This window comes from Agelaius tricolor, unplaced genomic scaffold (assembly GCF_023055355.1).
Source record: "Agelaius tricolor isolate 1412-34295 unplaced genomic scaffold, bAgeTri1.0.p SCAF_37, whole genome shotgun sequence".
NCBI classification, from domain to species: Eukaryota; Metazoa; Chordata; class Aves; order Passeriformes; family Icteridae; genus Agelaius; species Agelaius tricolor.
In genome coordinates, this window is record NW_027269297.1 from 2,767,836 (window position 1) to 2,788,950 (window position 21,115).

Below are 21,115 nucleotides of genomic sequence, written 5' to 3' on the forward strand. Positions count from 1 at the left end.
ATTATCTTTTTAGCATTCTGTAAGTATCCTTGCTGTATTCTTTAATATAGTATTCTTTAATATAATATAGTATCATAAAGTAATAAATGAGCCTTGTGAGAACATGGAGTCAGATTCATCACTCCTGCTTTTATCAGGACATTCCCAGCAAATACAATAAGCTCCAGGAGGCTGTTCCTGGTGGAGGAGAAGCAGCTGGAGGCTGTGCTGAGGAGGAGGATGGTTCATGGTTAATGCTCCCAGTACCCAACTGGGATCTTCCCACTCTGGGCTGCTCCTGTACTGGGGAAGGTGAAGGGAGGGGGCTGTCCCTGCCCCAGGCAGGTTGGGGCAGGCTGCCAGGAGCATCCTGGTGATTCATTGCCCTTCCTTTCTGCAGCTGTGCTCCTTCTGGGGGGATTTTTGGAGGTGTTTTTACCTCTCAGGGCCGTTGGGAAGTGGGGAATAAGAGAGGGGAAATGGTGAAGTTGGGAGAGGAAAGCCCTCAGTGATGTGACTCCTGCAGGGTTTGGAGTCATCTCCATAAAACCTCTTGATATAAAACCTATAAAACCACCTGAAGGGTGGCAGCTGCCCCTCTGGATCCCAGGGAAGAACATGATGTGCTGGGAGCTGTTTGGGTTTTATGGGTTTTTGAAGGTAATTGTGGCACATGAGATGTGTGTTTCCTATTTTGATCAGTTTAAATGATCTCCTTCCCTCTCAGAGGGCTTGATAATTAAATGGAGTGTTGTTAGGGGATCAGTGGCCAGATCATGGAATCAGTCTGCCCTACTCTCTGGCACTTGCTGCTTCTGCTGACATTTCTGGGCAGTTGGTGCCTGTTTCCCTGCTGCAGGTTTTGGCACTAATTCCCAGATTCACATCAATGATTGCTGTAAGCTGGGCTGCTGGCAGGTGAGCTTGCACACTGTGCCCTAAACCTCCCACCCCATGGTCCTCAAACACATCAGAGATGAGGCAAAGCCAAATCTTATCCGAGGCTGCAAATCCCTACAGTGGCTTGAGAAAGGAGATGGAGATGCAGCCTGCACTGCCTGATTCTGCACAGGGCATTGAGGAGGTGGAATTGGTTATTTAGGGGTGGCTGGGTGAGGTTCAGTGTGCCCCTTATGTCCCAAAAAATCTCACAGGATGAGTTCTGCTGTGGCTTTGGGGGTATCTCTGCAGTCAGTGTACACAGGACAATTTGTGTGTCTGGGAGGAAAAAGTTTTCCCTTGTAGAATTCCCACCCAGAGCCTGGCCCTTGTGATGTCCCCCTGTGCTGGGCACTGCTGGGGCCACCTCAAATCCCCTGTTCAGTTCTGGGCCCCTCAGTTTGGGAGGGACCTTGAGGGGCTGGAGCATGTCCTGGCCAATTTATTATTTTATGTTACTATATTGTATAAAAGAATGCTATACTAAACTATACTAAAGAACAGAGAAAGGATACAGACAGAAGGCTTAACAAGATAATAATTAAAAACTTGTGACTCTCCAGAGTCCTGACACAGCTTGGCCCTGATTGGTCATTAAGTAAAAACAATTCACATGAAACCAATCAAACAATGACCTGTGGGTAAACAGTGTCCAAACACATTCCAAAGCAGCAAAACACAGGAGAAGCAATCAGGTAATTATTATTTTCATTTTTCTCTGAGGCTTCTCAGCTTCCCAGGAGAAGAAATCCTGGGCAAAGGGATTTTTCAGAAAATATAATGGTGACAAAACTGCTTCTTACTGAGTACAGGAGGGACCTCAGTAAGTGTATGAAGGACTCTGCAGTGTCCCCAGCCTGCTGCAGCACTGCCTCTCTGGCAGACACTGTCACCAGCAGTGTCCTGATGGCTCTCCCAGCTCTGTTCACTCCTGTGCCCCCTCTTGGATGGAGGCTGCCCTGGAGCCCTGGCTCTGTGCAGCTGCTCCCCTCCCCTCGGGCTCCCTGCTGTCACCTTCATGCATAAAACATCTCCCTGAGCCCAGATCCCTGCTCCTGGTGGCCCTGTCAAGGCAGCTGCAGGGGGACATAAAAATCCTCGTGTAAATCTCTGGCCTCTCATCCCTGCTAATTCCCCTGTGCCTCCAGAGAGCAGCTCTGCTGCTGTGCCTGCCCTGCCAGGGGGTGACATTTGGCTCAGGCTGAATGGCTCTGCCAGGCTCCAGCAGCCACCCCTGCCCTGTCCTCGGGGCAGATGTGACACTCCAGGGTGCCCAGGGTGGACCCACCTGTGCCCAGTCCCTTTCTCCTGTGCCCAGTCCCTTTCTCCTGTGCCCAGTCCTTTCTCCTGTGCCCAGTCCCTTCTGTGCCCTGTCCCTTCTCCTGTGCCTGGTCTCTCTTCCTGTGTCTGTGCCCTGTCCTTTCTCCTGTGCCCTGTCCCTTTTCCTGTCCCCTCTCCTGTGCCCATCTCTTCTCTTGTGCCCTGTCTCTCCTCCTGTGCCCAGTCCCTTCTGTGCCCTGTCCCTCCTCCTGTGCCCTGTCATTTCTCCTGTGCCTGATCCCTTTTCCTGTGCCCAGTCCCTTCTCCTGTGCCCTGTCTCTCCTCCTGTGCCAAGTCCCTTCTGTGCCCTGTCCCCTCTCTTGTGCTGTCCCTCCTCCTGTGCCCAGTCCTTTCTCCTGTGCCTGATCCCTTTTCCTGTGCCCTCCTCCTGTGCCCAGTCCTTTCTCCTGTGCCCTGTCCCTTTTCCTGTCCCCTCTCCTGTGCCCAGTCTCTCCTGTGTGATGCAGACCCCGAGGTTTCCTCTGCTCCTTCTCCTTCCTGCCAGGATGGATTCTCTGGGCAAGGGAGGGAAGGGGATCCCTGTGCCACCTCCAGCCCTTCCCTAAACACCTGCAGGGATGGGCACTCCAAAGCTCCCTGGGCAGCCCCTGCCAATGTTTAATCACCCTTCCCATGGGGAAATTCTTCCTGATCGCCACCCTGAGCTGCCCTGGCCCAGCCTGAGGCCGTTCCCTCTGCTCCTGTCCCTGTTCCCTGGAGCACAGCCCGACCCCCCTGGCTGTGCCCTCCTGTCAGGAGCTGTGCAGAGCCACAAGGGCCCCCTGAGCCTCCTTTGCTCCAGGCTCAGCCCCTGCCCAGCTCCCTCAGCCTCTCCTGGGGCTCCAGCCCCTTCCCAGCTCCGTTCCCTTCCCTGGAATTGTTCCAGTTCTTCCTTTGAGGGGCCCAGAACTGCACACAGGCACAGGGTACAGTGATGTTCTGCAGACTCCAAAGAGGTTTTATAGAGATGGCTCCAGTTTGGATGAACAAAGAGCATTTCAGGGGGTCCTGCACCCCATCTGACAGGGATCCCTTGCCCTGGTAGCTCTGGGGTAGGTGAGAAGGGTCCCTGCCACCCCCAGCTCACTGATTTCAGTGGAGTTCAGCCCATGCTGAGCCTGGCTGTAGGGCAGCTTTGGCTCAGGAAGGTGCTCTGTGCCCTGAAGCCTGGCACAGCCACGGTGCCCATGGGAGAGGGGTCCCCTGGAGTGGGCAGAGGATTCAGAACCTGCTCCATCACCCCAGAGAGACCTGGGCAGGAGGAGCATGGGGAGCAGCCCAGCTGGGCTCTGAGTGCCCAGGGAGGGAGGAGATCCCAGCAGGGATGTGTTTGAGGGCCTGGGGAGCTGCAGGAGCAGGGGCTGGGGCAGGGGAGCAGCCAGGGGCTGAATGCTCTGTGGCTGTCCCCACTGGTTTGGCAGCCCCCAGGCACATGGTGACCTTGGAGCCTGTGACAGGTCTGCAGCCAGGTTTGCTGTGTGGGATGGAGATGCTGAGCTGGGCTCTGAGCTGGATTCTCTGTGCTCTGGCAGGGAGGAGCAGCAGTGCTGCCAGCTCAGGGCTGGGATGCAGCCAGCCCACTATTCCTGACCATTTACCCTTTCCTGAGGAGCTGCTGCTTTTAGTCCTTCCCAGGCACAAGCTTTGCTCAGCAGCTTCTCTGCTCAGTGGGGACAGCAGAGCTTGCAGGGCAGCTCATCAAAATGGGAGAAAACCCAAATACCTCCTTTCTGAGAGCAGATCTGCAGTGCTGGTGTCCCTGAGGCCTCTGGAGGGATCAGCACTTACAGCTGTCCCCAGGGAGAACTCCTCTGTGTTAATTGAAGTTCCTGTGTCAGCTTCTCACAGTGGAAGCTGGAGGGGCAGAGGAGTTAATCACCTCCTCTGGCCCCCAAGGTCTTCTCTGTGCATGCTGGTTTTTAAGTGTGAGGATGTATTGAGTGATTATTCCTGTCATTAATTGACTGCTTGTGCTGGGGCAGGCAGCTGGTAACTCAGTGGCTGAATTTCTGGGAGTGCTGTCCATGTTCCCTGCAGGCACCAGGAGCTTTTCCAGGCTGCAGCTGTGGGGGCAGAGCTGGGGCTGAGCTGAGCCTTTCCCCACACTGGTTTTGTCTGCTGCCAGCACAGTCACTGAGAGGCTGAGATCCATGTCCAGTCTGCAAGGGGGAAGGCTCCAGGGAGACCTTGGGGCACTTTCCAGAGCCTAAAGGGGCTCCTTTATTAGGGGAAGGTGAAGTGAGGGGGCTGGAGAGGACTTGGGACAAGGGTGAGTGCTGCTCTGCCCCAGCACTGCCCCCTGTCCTGCTCTGAATCCTCTCCAGAGCTGCTCAGTCCCAGGTGCAGCCCATCCTGGCCATGGCTCTGCCCACCTCACCTCCCCACTCTGCTCCACTCTGCTCTTTCCTGGCTGATGGGAAAGCTTTTCTCTGTGTTTCCTCAGCAGCAGCTTTGCCTTCACTCTGCTGCAGCCAGGAGAGAACAGAAAAATCCCAGCTTTTTATGCAGGAGAAACATCTGGGGAAGGGATTTGTCAGAAAATATCATGGTGACACATTAACCCCTTGTCCTTGGCTTGACACAGCTGGACTGGGATTGGTCATTAATTAAAAACAATTCACATGAAATCAATCAAAGATGCACCTGTTGATAAGCAACCTCCAGACCACATTCCAAGCAATCAGATAATTATTGTTTAATTTCTTTTCTGAGGCTTCTCAGGAGAGAAGTCCTGGGGAAGGGATTTGTCAGAAGATATCATGGTGACACATTAACCCCTTGTCCTTGGCTTGACACAGCTGGACTGGGATTGGCCATTAATGAAAAACAATTCACATGGAACCAATCAAAGATGCACCTGTTGGTGAGCAACCTCCAGACCACATTCCAGGCAATCAGATAATTATTGCTGACATTTATTTTCTGAGGCTTCTCAGGAGAACCATCCCGGGGAAGGGATTTTTCAGAAGATCTCATGGTGATACACTAACCCCTTGTCCTTGGCTAGACACAGCTGGACTGGGATTGGCCATTAATTAAAAACAATTCACATTAAACCAAAGATGCACCTGTTGATAAGCAACCTCCAGACCACAATCCAAGCAATCAGATAATTATTGTTGACATTTCTTTTCTGAGGCTTCTCAGGAGAACCATCCTGGGGAAGGGATTTGTCAGAAAATATCATGGTGGCACATTAACTCCTTTAACCCACATTAACCCCAGAGTGCATTCCTGCCTTCCTCCTGCAGTTCAGATTTGTCCTTGGCTTGACACAGCTGGACTGGGATTGGCCATTAATGAAAAACAATTCACTTGGAACCAATCAAAGATGCACCTGTTGGTGAGCAACCTCCAGCCCACAATCCAAGCAATCAGATAATTATTGCTGACATTTCTTTTCTGAGGCTTCTCAGGAGAGAAGTCCTGGGGAAGGGATTTTTCAGAAAATATCATGGTGACACATTAACCCCTTGTCCTTGGCTTGACACAGCTGGACTGGGATTGGCCATTAATTAAAAACAATTCACATGAAACCAAAGATGCACCTGTTGGTGAGCAACCTCCAGACCTCAATCCAAGCAATCAGATAATTATTGTTTACATTTCTTTTCTGAGGCTTCTCAGGAGAACCATCCTGGGGAAGGGATTTTTCAGAAGATCTCATGGTGACACACTAAGCCCTTGTCCTTGGCTTGCCTTGCAGGTGCTGAAGGGCTGCAAGAAGCTGAACCTGTCGGTGCACTCGGTGGGGCGCATCCCCGGGGGCTATGTCACCAACCACATCTACACCTGGGTGGACCCCCAGGGCCGCAGCGTGTCCCCCCCCTCGGGGCTGCCCCACCACCAGAACAGCTCCCTGCGCAGGGACAGCGAGAAGAGGAGCCACCTGCAGCTCCTGCAGGAGGGGGATGAGAAGAAGGTGAGCAAAGGGGGGTTAGACACAGCCCTGGGGGGCTCTTCCCATGCAGGTGCCAGCACTCTTTGTCCCCCTCTATTGTCAATCAAAGGTGACTCTGATGAAGGGGTCTCAGGATCTTTTTGGGTTGCTGTGACCCCGAGGTTGTTAAAAGTCTCTTTTCCCAGCCTGGTGCTTGAAGAAGGAGTCAGAGCTCTTCAGTTCTTGGTCTCAAGGTTGTTTATTGTGTCTTATTTATAAAAATTTTCTCCTGCCCTGCCGAGGTCCATCCAGCAGGACAGTTCCAGGCACTCTGCCTGCCCCCAGGGCAGGGTTATGTCTTTATACTAAAAACTACCTGCACAATGTTTACAATTACTTTCCAATACCTATCACCCATCACTCAGTTAGACACTGAGCTTCTACTCTAAACCAATCTAAAAGTGCCAACATCACAGCAGAAGATGGAGGCCAAGAAGAAGAAGGAGAAAGGCTGGACACACCCAGATCCCTCCATCTTGGCCCCCTCAATCCCCATTCTAAAAACCCCAAAATCTACTTTTCCACCCCACAATACCTTCACTATTATTCTACCTAAACTGTTGTGGCTTGCTGATCTTCATCTAAGGTTGGTGATTTGCTCCATGGGTCATAATCAAACCCACAGGTGGTTTGGGCTCTGTGCCAGGGTCTCTGAGCCCCCTGGCAGGGTCCTGGCCATCCTGGACAGCCAGAGGGATGTTCTGGGTTCCCACAAAGGGGAGAGAGAATGATGCATCTGACCCCATGGATATCAGAAAGCTAATGAATGACTTTATTATACCAAACTATGTACATTGTATCTAAACTGAATCTGCCCTGCACTCAGTCTTGCTCACAACTGCTCACACTGCACTCATCATCTCTGATTCTCTCCTCACTGTCCCATGACAGTCCAACACACACACCTGGCCCTGACAGGCCAAGGAACAAAACATCCTCACTGTGGGTAAACAATCTCCATATTGCATTGTGCTTTGGCACAACACAGGCACAGCAAGCGAGATAAGAATTGTGTTTTTCTTCTTCTCTGCTTGTCTGACAGCTTCTCTCTGTTCTGAGGCCATGTGAATACCGCAGGGATTGTCACCTCCATTGTGTCATTCTCCACTGGGCTGGCTCTTCTGTATCACAGAATCCCAGAATCATGAGGTTGGAAGAGACCTCCAAGACCATCAAGTCCAACCTGTGCCCTAACACCTCACCCAGACTATAGCACCCAGTGCCATGGCCAGTCTTGTTTCAAACACATCCAGAGATGGTGATTCCACCCCCTCCCTGGGAAGAGCATTCCAGAGCAATTCCAGCATTCCAATTCCTTCATTATTCTTTCAGTGAAAAACTTTTTCCTAATATCCAACCTATGCCTTCCCTGCCATAGCTGGAGACTGTGTCCTCTTGGTTTTCTCCCTTGGCTGTAGCTTTGCCCCTAGGAGCCCTGGAGGATGGGATGGGCTGGGTTTGTTCCTGTTTGGCACAGGGAGAAGCTGGGCTGGAGGGGGGGATTGTCCAGTCTGGGCTGGCTGGGAAGGTCCTGCCAGGAGCAGCCACCAAAGCACCAGTGGGTTTTAAGGTTTGGGTTTTTCCCAACAGGTTGTTTGGCTGGACATTGAGGGACTGACATCCATGCCCAGCCTGGAGACAGGAAAGCTCCAGGGAGAGCTCAGAGCCCTTGCAGGGCCTAAAGGGGCTCCAGGAGAGCTGGAGAGGGACTGGGGACAAGGGATGGAGGGACAGGACCCAGGGAATGGCTCCCAGTGCCAGAGGGCAGGGCTGGATGGGATATTGGGAATTGGGAATTGTTCCCTGTGAGGGTGGGCAGGCCCTGGCACAGGGTGCCCAGAGCAGCTGGGGCTGCCCCTGGATCCCTGGCAGTGCCCAAGGCCAGGCTGGACAGGGCTGGGAGCACCTGGGACAGTGGGAGGTGTCCCTGCCATGGCAGGGCTGGCACTGGATGGGATTTAAGGTCTCTTCTAATCTGTGTCACCTGTGGATGTGGATGGCTGGAGCTCAGAGTGCATTCCTGCCCTTCCTCCTGCAGTTCAATCTTTCCTCAGGTGTTCTTGTGAGGCTTTCCTGGGTCTCTTGTAGAGTTCTGTCTCTAGAAGGTCTCTTGACAGTTCTGTCTTAGTAAAAAAAAAAAAATACCCCTCCCCAATCCTTCTCTTCTGCAAACACTCTGAAATAAACCAGATTATTTTCCTTTTCTTTTTTGGGGTAAGGCAGCCTGAGTGAAAACCCTGGTGAGGGGAAAAGGAGCAGGGAAGGAAATGGCTTCAGTAGGGACACCAGGGCATTGTGGCCAGTGCTGGGCCTCTGACAGAAGGAAACCATCAGCACATCAAATTTCCAGCCCTGCTCCCTGGCTGAGAGCTGCCCTCCTTTAGCAGCCCTTGGTGTAAGGGAAGCCAGCCCAGGCTGTTTGAGCTGCAATATTTGATCTCAGGGATTTGATGTCTCCTCTGCCACACTTCCCATGGCCAGCCAGGCCTGCAGAGGTGTCACTGCAGAGTCACAGTGCTCAGGTGCCCCTGCAGGGAGGGACAGAGGGACAGGGAACCTCATCCTGTACAAGCAGGACGTGCTGTTTCCACCACATGCAATATGTTTCCAATAATGTTCCCTCCTTGCCCCCCATGGAATATCAGGAGTCAGCACTGCCTTTCCAGAGACACAGAATTGCTTGGAGCCTTGGCTATTTCTATCCTTTTGTCCTGATATCACTCTGTCTGTGCCCAAAATGTCCTCAGCTCCTGCAAGGGTCTGTGAGCTTTCCATCTTAGCCAGAGGGAGAGAAAATTCTAATACAGGGTGAGGCAGTTTGCTGATGAAATATTCATGTGGGCCACAAGGGAGAAGGGCCTATTATTTTTATTTTAAGGAGAGGAGGAAAGCAGGCTCTGCTGGCTCTGTCCCCACCCCCTGCCACCCAGTGTCACCTTGGCAGAGCAGCAGCAGCAGCTCTGGGCAGCTGTGGGGAGCTGTTCCTGGGCACAGCCCTCCTTCAGTCCTGGCTGGGTGTGGGTGTGAAAGGCTCAGACACTGGAGCTGGCTGTCCCCTGCCTGTGGGAGCCCCAGTCATTGGTTTTTCTGGGTCTGGATTAAAGGCACTTGAGATGATAGTTCATGTTGGGACTCAGGTGTTTGTTATTTCTTATCAGTAAAACAGTCTCACTGCTGTGAGTTCAGCAGTTTTTCATTAGAAGACACAAAATGGCCAACAATCTCTTGGTACAAGGTCTTTTAAGTCTAAACTATCCAATTAAGAGCTGACACCTGGATTATTTTCCCTTTTAACCCAATAACATTCTCTAGAAAAATCCCTTTGCCCAGGGTTGTTCTCCTGGGAAGCTGAGAGGCCTCAGAGAAAAGGAAAACAATTCTCATCTCATTTGCTTCTCCTGTGCTGTGCTCCTGTGGAATGTGTTTGGAGATTGTTCACCCACAGGTGATTATTCCATTGCATTCTGCTGGGAGTTGTTTTCACTCTTTGGCCAATCAGGGCCAAGCTGTGTCAGGACTCTGGAAAGAGTCAGGAGTTTTCATTATTATCTTTTTAGCATTCTGTAAGTATCTATTCTGTATTCTTTAGTATAGTTTAGTATTCTTTAATATAATATAGTATAATAAAGTAATAAATGAGCCTTGTGAGAACATGGAGTCAGATTCATCATTCTCTCCCCTCAGCCTGCATTTCCAACATTCTTCAGGCACTGGAATATCCCTGTCTGGCTGCCTCCCTCCAGCCCATCTGCATGCCTGGAAGGAGGGTTTGTCGCTGGGGTTGAGGGTTGGTTATCCCAAGGCTGAAGGATTTATTAACCAAAGGCCTGAAGTGGAAAGCAGCACTGTGAGGAGTGTGATGGTGTGACTGAGCCTTCCAGGGATCTGTGGGACCATCCTGATGGGATGAGGAGTGTGATGGTGGAACTGAGCCATGCAGGGCTCTGTGTGCTTGCCCTGGTGGGATCAGGTGTGGGATGCTGTGTCTGAGCTGTGGCACAGGGTTGTTGGGCTCTGCCTCCCTCTGTGCAGGGTGCTCCAGCCCCCAGCATTCCCAGCCACCTTTTTGCTGTGGGCACTGGGGTTCCTCTAGTCCAGCTGTGGGAGAATCCCCCTCAAAGGGATTTGGGGATTGGGATTGGTTCTCCCCATCCCCTTCCAGGCACAATCCAGGCTGCCCCGAGCTGGGGCCAGGGGCTGTTCTGGGGGAGTAGAGAGGGTGCTGAGATCTGGGCCAGGTTTTTTGTGTAGACCTGACCTAGCACTGGAGAAGGGAGGTGAGGATGAAGGGAATGTTGGGCTGAAGGAGCTGCTGGCAGGTTCAGCCTGTGGTTGCCAAGGTGTTAGAGATCCTTGTTCTCCATGGCTGTGCTGTCTGGGACAGGTGCTGGATTACCCAAATTTTGCATTTTCCTGTTGTGATTGTTCAGTTCAGTGTCTCCTCAGAGTCCTGTGCCCCCAGAGGGAGTCACCAGTGGTCAGGAAGTGTGAAAGGAAGGGTTTGCAATAGTGCAGAGCTCTGGGAAATGCTGCTGGAGCCAGGCCAGACAGAGCAGCAGGTGACAGCCCCCAGCCCACCCCAGGGTGTCACAGCCTGCTGGAAAGCTGGGACCTGCTTCCCATGCTCACCTTCTGCTCCAGAGCACTTGGATTTTTATTGTCTGTCCAGGCTTAGGGGCCTCTGGATTTGTCACAGCAGCAGCAAGAGCCATTTGTGCTGTGAATTGTCATTGATGGACTTGTGGGATTGACAGCTTATTTCATTAAAAGCACTTTGGAAGCCCTCAGACGGTGCAAACTCAGAGGTGCTGCTGAGCTGGGAGGAAGATGAAGTGTGCAGAGCACTCTGGCAATGCTGGGAGTTCTCTGAGAAGCACCATTCCATCAGCTCAATTGGTGCCTTAATGTGCTTATTGCCAGGGGAGCTGCTTATTCCTGCAAGCTTTTGGTGCAGCAGAAGAAAGAAAACATAATAAAGGGAGTGTGAGCATCTCCTCAGCTTCAGGCTCTTCTGGAGCCAAAAGTAGCAGTAATTTTTATTAAAAAAAAATAAAATATCAGCGCTAATAATGCGTGGCTTGAATGTTTGAGACACTGCTGGTGCCTACTTGAGCATGAAGGATAAGAGATGCAGGAGAGGGAAGGAAGGATTTCTCTCTATTAGTCTGTAATGACATTTGCACTGGGAATGATCCAGCTCCCCACGTCTCTCACTGTTTGCTTGCTCTGACCTTGCTGGGGTTTGGTTTTGTTTACAGCCTGAGGGATATCCAGGCTGGTGGGGGGCTGGCTGAGTTCCCTGTGGGACTGGAATATGGGATGGGAGCCACTGGTGCAGAGTGTCCTGGGGATTAAGGGCAGGGAGGGGTTTGGGTGAGAAAGGACCTTGAAATCCCATCTAATCCACCCCCCTACAGTGAGTAGGGGCATCTTCAGCTCCATCAGGTTGTCCTGAGCCACATCCAGCCTGCCCTGCCATGTTTCCAGGAGTCACCCTTCTGCCTCAGGCATTCTGTAGCTGTGTCCCAGCAGATTCACCCCAAAAATGTCCTTTGTGCCACACCCCAGCCCACCCTGAGGGCAGCACTTCCACCTCTTGGTTATTTCAGGCACTTGTGCAGGCTGAGCTAAAACAGAGGCTGGGCAGAGCTACAAAATAAAGCAGGGATTGATTAAAGGCATCCATAGATCCACCTTGGGCAGCACAAGAGCCCAGCCAGGGCTGCACCCAAGATGAACCAAAATGGCCCCAAAATGCACGGCCGGGCACGGGGTCTCTCCCTTGGATCAGTTCTGCTCCATTTGCATCTTGCAGTTCATTGTCCCATCCCAGCTTTAGCCCCTGCAGTCCCATCCTTGTTTTTCTCTCTCCAGCCCACGGGGTTTGTGCTCTGGGGCTGAGATTTGGGTCATTTGTCCTTGGTGCCCAGCTGGAGCAGGAATTGTTTTGTCTCCCTGCTCTGTGCACAGAGCTCACCATGCCCTGATGTGAAGCCCAGACCCACCCACTAAAGCAGCACAGAATGTGAAAAACAGAAAAGCTGAAACCTGAGGCATGACTTTAGGCAGAAGCAGCACCCAGAATTGATGTTGGTGTTTGCCAAGCCCTGCCCTGTGGGGAGGCAGCGCTCGCTCAGCAGGAGATGGAGCTGGGTGGGCACAGACCTGCTCTGGTCCCTGTCCCTGTGCTCTGGGTCACCTCCCAGCCCTGGGAGCTGCTCCCTGTCCCCAGCCCTGGACATTGGGTGGCAGCCCAAGGCCTGGTGTGGCCCTAGGGTGTTGTCATTATAGAGCAAGAGGCCTATTGTCATCATATTACAAGGGTTCCATATTGCTAAAGCTTTATACCTCCTTGATGTTTCTCACAGGCAGCTCCTCTGGTCACTGACTCTTCCTTGTCCTCACAGCAGCCAGCTGACTCCAGGTCCCTTTAACCAACCAATCCCCTCTTTTATAACACTCTTCTTATTGGCTACAGCTGTGGCCTGTTAACATCAGGCCTGCTCCTAATCCTTAATAATTGGCTCAGCTGCAACTCTTTAGGGGGTGAGATTACTTTCTATACTACTTTTATTTACTTATGTTCTATCCCCCTGCCTTAGGGCGCTGCCCTGGGCAGGGGGTGACATTGGCACAGCTCTGGTGGCCCTGGCACCCCCAGGACTCAGGGACCACTCTGCCCAGTGTCACAGCTAAAGGCTGTGAGGCAGCCCAGCCTCCCCACACTTTGATGTCTAGACACAAACTGTGGGGTTTCCTTGGGAAGCAGGAGGAGGATGAGCCCTGCCAGCCTCCCCAGGTGTTGTTTGTGTTGTGTGGCAGCAGCAATGGCCTGGAAATAGCTGCCAGCATGGCTGGAACCTCCTCAGCCACCCAGCTGCGTGCTGAGCCCTACTGGGGCAGGCTAATTCCTGCCTGAAAGGCCTTTTTCTAATGGCAAATTGGAATCTGTCAACAGGTAATTCCATAAAGCCAGACAGCAGCAATCCTGTGCAGGAATCAGCTCAGAGCAAGTCCCTCACTGATGATGGCATTTTTATTTTTATTCCCCTTCATTTCCTGCTACAGGAGATAGCAGATGTTTCAGCCTTGAAACAGAAATTAAAACTGTGACCTTGGACTTCCTAATGGTTCTGTGTGATGCACGCAGGAGGCACCTGGGGCTGGCACAGGGAAGGAGGTGGGCACTGGGCACTGATCTGCTGTGGAATGCCTGGCAGAGGGTGAGGGTGACCTTACCTGGGTGTTACTGTGCCCCAGGACCTAAAGGGGCTCCAGGAGAGCTGCAGAGGGACTGGGGCAAGGACATGGAATGGCAGGACACAGGGAACAGCTTCAAGCTGAAGGATGATGGAGTTAGATGGGATAGTGGGGAGAAATCCTTCCCTGGGAGGGTGGGCAGGCCCTGGCACAGGGTGCCCAGAGCAGCTGGGGCTGCCCTGGATCCCTGGCAGTGCCCAAGGCCAGGCTGGAGCACCCTGGGACAGTGGGAGGTGTCCCTGCCCACAGCAGGGGCAGTCTCCCATTCCTCTGGGAGAAGAGAAGGCTCTGGGCAGATCTTAGAGCTCCTTCCAGTACTTGAGAGGACTTGGGAGTAGGTTGGGAAGAGATTTTCATGAGGATGGGCAGTGATGAGACAAGGGGGACTGGCCTTAAGGTAAATGAGGGCAGGGCTGGATAGGATATTGGGAATAAATCCTTCCCTGTGAGGGTGGGCAGGCCCTGGCACAGGGTGCCCAGAGCAGCTGGGGCTGCCCCTGGATCCCTGGCAGTGCCCAAGGCCAGGCTGGACAGGGCTGGGAGCACCTGGGACAGTGGGAGGTGTCCCTGCCATGGCAGGGGTGACACTGGGTGGGATTTAAGGTCCTTTCCAACCCAGCCCATTCTTTTATCTGGGATGTCCTCAGTTTCCCCCACAGAACAGTTTCCTCCCGTCCATGTTTGCTGCCTGGTTTAGGATGGTGTCAGGACAGCCTGGATTTAGGAGCTCAGGGTGATCCCAGCTCTCCCTGAGGGAGCTTCAGCCCGGGGGGGAGAGTGGAAGCATAAAGTGGAAATGGCACCAAAATGCCCTCTCTGGGCCCAGCCTTGGCACTGGAGTGCCAATCACACGGGGGCCAGCCTGAGGGGAAGAGCCCAGGCACAGGGGCTTGGCCCAGGGAATGCTGTGTTGAGGCTCCCAGAGGGACCTGGATCACCACTGGGAACATCTGGGAACATCAGCCTGGTCTCAGGCTGAGCTCCCTCCTTGGGCACAGCTGGGCTTGTGCTCAGAGCTGTGTGTGGGCTGTGGGCCAGGCTGGCAGGAGGGTGACAATGGGACAGCCAGCAGGCAGGGCCACCCTCCTGCCACCACCCAACTGTGCCATCACTGCAGACCCTTGGGAAGGAGAGTGCAAATTGTCCCCTGTGGTGCCCAAGCCCTTGGCATGGAGTGGCTCAGCCTTTGCTTCATCCTGGCAATCAGCCTATCCCTGCATTGCTCCTTTCATCTCTTAGGATTTGAGCTTTTATATTTTCCATCTATTTGTAGCCCTGCAGTTCTTTAGTGTGTAACTCCAAACTCCACACACAGTGGGAGCTGCTGCTGCTTTCCCATTTGGGGCAGACACAACAATTCCTCTCCAGGCCTGGCAATCAAGGACACCTCACTGCCTCAGGGCCCAGAGATGGAGACAAAAGGGAGTTTTGGGGGCAGCAAACTGGGGCTCAATGACTGCATTACCTGGAGCTGTAATTGGCAGATTAACCCCAATATGCAAATGGACCAAACTTATAAAAGTGTGAAACCTGTGACCCCTCATCCATTTTGGGTTTAGCCCCTGGGGGGCTTTGCCTGCCTGAAATGTACCTGAAGGCCTTCAATAAATAGAAATGCTTTTTATTGCCTTAATTCTGTCTGGCCTGTGTTTTTAGGTAGCCCAAAAGTCCTCACCTTCCCTCCCCAGGCTGACCCAGCACTCTCCCTTCCCCAGCCATTCCCAAACTCTGCAGTGAGTCCCTGAGCTGGCTGCTCCTGCTCTGCCACGCTGTTCCTGGCAGCTCCTGCTGCAGGGTCCATCCAGGGAGCTGCAGCTATTAGCTGATTAAGAGATGCAATTAAGCCCTGAGCTACCCAACTTTCTGGGCTGCCAGCAGGTTTGCACACACAGCTTGGCTTTGCTGGTTTTTGTGGCTCCAAGATTTCAGTTTCTTTGCCTTTCCTGCCTCTGGAAGCGCAGGTTTGCACACACAACTCAGGTTTTCTGGTTTTGGTGGCTCCAGGATTTCTGTTTGTGGCTCCAGGATTTCTGTATCCATGCCTTCCCTGCCTCTGAAAATGCAGGTTTGCACACACAGCTTGGATTTGCTGGTTTTTGTGGCTCCAAGATTTCTATATCCATGCTCTTCCTGCCTCTGGAAGTGCAGGTTTGCACACACAACTCAGGTATTCTGGTTTTGGTGGCTCCAGGATTTCTGTATCCATGACCTTCCTGCCTCTGGAAGTGCAGGTTTGCATGCACAGCTTGGGTTTGCTGATTTTTGTGGCTCCAGGATTTCTGTTTGTGGCTCCAAGATTTCTGTTTCCTTGCCTTTCCTGCCTCTAGAAGCACAGGTTTGCACACATAGCTTGGGTTTTCTGGTTTTTGTGGCACAGGTTTGCACACACAGCTTGGGTTTGCTGATTTTTGTGGCTCCAGGATTTCTGTATCTGTGCCCTTCCTGCTTCTGGAAGCGCAGGTTTGCACACACAGCTTGGATTTGCTGGTTTTTGTGGCTCCAAGATTTCTGTTTGTGGCTCCAAGTTTTCTATATCCATGCTCTTGTTTTCTATATCCATGCTCTTCCTGCCTCTGGAAGTGCAGGTTTGCACACACAGCTCGGGTTTTCTGGTTTTTGTGGCTCCAGGATTTCTGGACCTGTGCTTTTCCTGCCTCTGGAAGCACAGGTTTGCTCAGTGTAGGGCAAACCATCCTCTGACACCCCTTGGAGGTGTTCATATGGATTGGTGGGATCCCCTCTCAGTCTTCTCTTCTCCTATAGCCTCCTCATCAAAAAGAACCTCTCAACTGATGCCTTCAGATTTTAGCCTTCATATTTTTCAAGCCCTGTTCTGCATTGGTATAACTCTATAAACTCCATATAAAGTGTTAATTAATCGTCTCCACATTTTGGCCAGGCCAAACAGAGCAGCTCACGTGGCAGCCCCTGAGGAGCAGAGGGACAGGGGGTATCTCTTACTCCATCTGATGCTCTCCCCAGCTGGGGGGAGCAGCTTCTCAGCTTACCAGGATAGTGTTAGAGGGAAATGGAAATGTCTGCCTGCAGAGCTGCCCTCCTGGAGCTACCCCCAGCACACAGAAATGTCATTTGGGCACTTACAGAGGGAATTTTGCCATTCCCAGTCTATTCTGGTGTGATCTGTGATTCCAGGCACCTTGCTGCATTTCTCTAACTTGTAATTTCTTTCCCAAACTGGGGGATTTTTTGAGAGGCACAGCCACGATGGGGTGAAAAACTTACAGCAGGGAAATCCTAAATTTCCCTGTAACAGCATTTCAGTAAAGTTGAATCTTTTCCTAATTTTCAAAAGCACTCAGCCAAGTGTTCTGTGGTTCAGAGCAAGGTTTCCCTGCGAAGAGAAAACCAAAGTGCCCTTGGATGTGACAGGCAGCTGCTCCTTTGGGTGGGTTCAGTGCCCAGCTCATCTCCCCAGCCTGGAGCATGAAGGTCTCTGTAATTCCTTTATAATCCTTCCATGCTGAAATTGTTTCCAGCACTTTCTGCCCTTTAAAGCAGCGAAAGGAAACCCAGGGAACATCAGGTTTTTCAGAGAAGGATGCTGGTGCAGGTAGTTGATGTTTTACAATTCTTATTCCAGCTTTGCATCCATTTCTCTAAATCCAGAATTTGGAGCCTTAAGTGGATTTGTGTCCTGCTGCTGATTTCTGTGTTTCTGTCACCAAGACAGAAAATGGGTTTTCAATACCAGCCACTCTAAGGCTGGCCTGAATTCCCTCTGTGATGCTGTGTCCTCTAGAAAGATGGATTAATTACTGACCTGAAGCTGGGAATTATTTTTCCATCCAGGTAAATGTTCAAGATTTTGGTTTGACTGCAGTAAAAGGGTTTAAATATAAAAGCCCTTCACAAACAGCTTGTTTCTGGCTGTTTCTATCAGTGTGAAACACATTTTGGCTTTTCTCATTTGTTTTTATTCCTGCTGTCTGCTTTTATCCAGAAGTGACTCAAAACTTGGGAGCAAAGCAAAAAAATAACCCTGGAATTACTCATTTTAAAAGTGTCATGCAGAGAGTGAACAAAGGCCAATTTAAATGGAGAGTCCTTGAGGGGGCTGAGCACAGGATTGCTCTGCTCTCCAAATTCCCACCTGAACACCCAGATATTGTCAAGCCCTGTGAGGAAGAGAGGGTGGATGAAGGCAGATGGAAGTTGGGTTTGCAATCAGCATTTGGTGGGGAGAACATCTGGCCAGGTGCTGCTGGCAGGTTGTGGGAAGTATGAAATGGCTGCTGCAGGATGTGCTGGATCTATGGAAAGGGTTGTCCTGGCATTGTTAATTGGAGATAATGAGGCACATGATTATCCCTGTGGGGTTTGTCCTGTGGGGAGTGCCTGGAGTGGCCCTGCACAGTCAGCTCTGCCCAGGGAAGGGCAGAGGGCTGGAGCTGGGCTCATGCCAGGCTGGCTGGAGGGGATTGTGCCATGCACAGTCTCTGATAAAATCCCTTTGCCCAGGATTCTTCTCCTGGGAAGCTGAGAGGCCTCAGAGAAAAGGAAAACAAGTCTCATCTCATTTGCTTCTCCTGTGCTGTGCTCATGTGGAATGTGTTTGGAGATTGTTCCATTGCATTCTGCTGGGAGTTGTTTTCACTCTTTGGCCAATCAGGGCCAAGCTGTGTCAGGACTTTGGAGAGAGTCAGGAGTTTTCATTATTGTCTTTTTACATTCAGTAAGTATCCTTTCTGTATTCTTTAGTATAGTATAGTATTCTTTAATATAATATAGTATCATAAAGTAATAAATGAGCCTTGTGAGAACATGGAGTCAGATTCATCATTCCTGCCTTTGTTGGGACATTCCCTGCAAATCCAATAGGGGATCATGGCTCTGTTTGCTCAGGCAGCAATGCCAGAGGGGGAATTCACAGCCAGTGCTGCCTGGCACCACCCCACTGCTGCTCCTGGGGTTCTGGGGGTTGTTCTCAGGTCTCTGCCCCAGGGGTGCACCTGTGTCACCGTCCACTAGGGCAAGCAGGGTCCTGATGGTTCCTTTCCAGATCCCAAAAGTGCACAAGAAAAACAGCAGGGGACTGGCAGTTTAATCACAACAAATGCACCTTTATGGAGGGCCAACAGCAAATGCAATAGAGGGACCAGAAAAGAAAATAAAAGATAGAAAGACAAAGAGGGGAAGGGGAATAGAGCTACCAACGAAACAGAATCCTCATGGTCCAACCACAGATTCGCTGTTGTCTGTGGGGGTTCACCAAAGTCCTCTCAACAGTTCCAGTTTACAGAGTCTCCATCCAAAGGAGTTGGCATCTGGCCAAAAGGTGGGGAAGATCCATGGGCCTTTGTGTTGAGAGCCCTCGGTCTGTGGGGCAGGTGTGAGTGTGCAAGGACAAGGCACCATTTATCAGAACCTGTTCACAGCAGTGCTCTGTGAAGGCACAGCGAGCACACCTGCAAACAATCACAAAACATCCAGAAAACGTCCACCTCAGCCAGGCCAGAGCTCCTGTTGGGGTCTTCAGGGTCCTTGTGATGATCGTGAGGCAAATGAAGGAAACTCCAGACAACCTGTAAGAGGAGAGAGTGGAAAACTACTGTGCACCAGCTGATTTGCTGGCCTTTAATGAATACTTTTATTGTCTTTATCTGCTCTAGCCTCTGTTCTAGGTAGCCACTCCAAGACATCACACCTCTCTGGTTTGGGGGGGAAGAGTTTTCCATTAAAGATCTGGCCTGACAATCCACCCCCATGTGCTGCCCCTCATGTAGCTGAACCTCTCAGCCCCCAGAGCTTTTCCTCCTGGTTCCCACTGCCTCCTCAATCCCACAGGAGCTGCTGTCCAGCCCAGCTCTGTGGCTGTGTCCCACCCCTGCTTTGGACACCACATCAATGTCTCTCCCTGTTCCCCTGCAGGTGAACCTGGTCCTGAACGAAGGGAAATCCCTGGGCCTCATGATCCGAGGAGGGGCAGAATATTCCCTGGGCATCTACATCACGGGTGTGGACAAGGGCTCCGAGGCAGAGAGCACTGGCTTGAAGGTGAGAGTGATCCCAGAGAGGGTGGCAGGTGACCAGGAATGTGTCCAGGTGGGGTTGGGATGAGACTCCACCTCATCCCTGGGCAGCTGGGGATGGCAGAGTGCTCTCCAGGGCATCCTAGGGATGGCAGAGTGCTCTCCAGGGCATGCTGGGGATGGCACAGTGCTCTCCAGGGCATGCTGGGGATGGCACAGTGCTCTCCAGGGCATCCTGGGGATGGCAGAGTGCTCTCCAGGGTATCCTGGGGATGGCACAGTGCTCTCCAGGGCATCCTGGGGATGGCAGAGTGCTCTCCAGGGTATCCTGGGGATGGCACAGTGCTCTCCAGGGCATGCTGGGGATGGCAGAGTGCTCTCCAGGGTATCCTGGGGATGGCACAGTGCTCTCCAGAGCATCCTGGGGATGGCACAGTGCTCTCCAGAGCATCCTGGGGATGGCAGAGTGCTCTCCAGGGTATCCTGGGGATGGCACAGTGCTCTCCAGGGCATGCTGGGGATGGCACAGTGCTCTCCATGGCATCCTGGGGATGGCACAGTGCTCTCCAGGGCATCCTGGGGATGGCAGAGTGCTCTCCAGGGCATCCTGGGGATGGCACAGTGCTCTCCAGGGCATCCTGGGGATGGCACAGTGCTCTGCAGGCTGCAGCAATGCTGCTGCCAGCTCCCTGCAGATCCCCAGAGGGTAGGCTGGCACCTCTGCCCACAGCCTGGCTGGGCCCCAGCTGTGTCCCAGGGATGTTGGTGGCCTCATCAGCAAGAGGGGCAGTGCTCTGGGGCACAGGATTTTGAGGCAGGGACAAGAAGAGGCACAGGACAATTTGTTTGTAGAGGTGGAAGGGGAGGGACTGCCTGGAGCTGCCAGGGGTGTTTGTCCCTGTGCCAGGGTCAGGATCCATCCCCTAAACCCCAGAAGCCTGAAAGTTTAAATGCAGCATGAGAAAGAAGAAGCTGCATTGTTTTCCTTGGTGTTTTTTCTCTTCCCTGGGTTTGCTGCACAGGGAAAATCTCTGCTTTTATTCCTTTTGCATCCCCTGGCAGTGAGGAGATGTCACAGGGACAGTCCCAACAGTAGAACTCCTGCCTGAATCCCTCCCTGCCTGCTTGGAATTCCAGCAAACACCCACACTCAGCAGCCAGAGCAGTGCCAGTTCCCTGCCCTGTCCCCCCAGGTCCTGCCACTGTTGTTTGCACACCTGAGCCTCTGCTGGTTGATTCTGGAGATCCCCCCCTGCTGCTGTGCTCTCCAGGCAGTGATTTGTGTGCCCAGCAGGCTCGTGCTGTGCTGGATGCCAGCCTTGGTGGGATTTCAGATGCTCACAGCTGCTTCCCCTCCTGATTTGTGTATGCTACAGGCTGGAAATTCAGTGCTGCCTGGAGGTTTGGAGGTAAAAAAGGGCTTTTAGGTCCTGCTGTTAGACATGGTGGGGTGTAGATTGCTGCTCCAGGTGGTGGTGGAAGGGATGTGATGGCACAAGGAAGCAAGAACTGGTGGATAAATGTGATTTCCAGGTAATTTGTTGCTCTCTGAAATGGAAATATTGTGGGATTGCTCAATGTGGGCTCAACACAGCCTGGCTGGGTTGATGGGAAGCTGATTCTGAGGTGATGTTTAGATGATAGAAAAGGCAGAAATCCTTCCCTGGGAGGGTGGGCAGGCCCTGGA

At 52.2% G+C, this 21,115-nt stretch overlaps 1 protein-coding gene across 3 annotated transcripts in view; it reads left to right on the forward strand.

The window, feature by feature from the left end:
• WHRN (whirlin) overlaps nt 1-21,115 on the forward strand; it is a 58,339-nt gene that overhangs the window by 12,070 nt on the left and 25,154 nt on the right. For 2 of the 3 annotated variants that reach the window (XM_071453617.1, XM_071453619.1), the window contains exons 2-3: nt 5,945-6,160; nt 19,328-19,453. In XM_071453617.1, coding sequence (XP_071309718.1) covers nt 5,945-6,160; nt 19,328-19,453 — 342 coding nt within the window. The remainder of the gene's footprint in view (nt 1-5,944; nt 6,161-19,327; nt 19,454-21,115) is intronic. The other variant, XM_071453618.1, reaches the window with a different exon arrangement.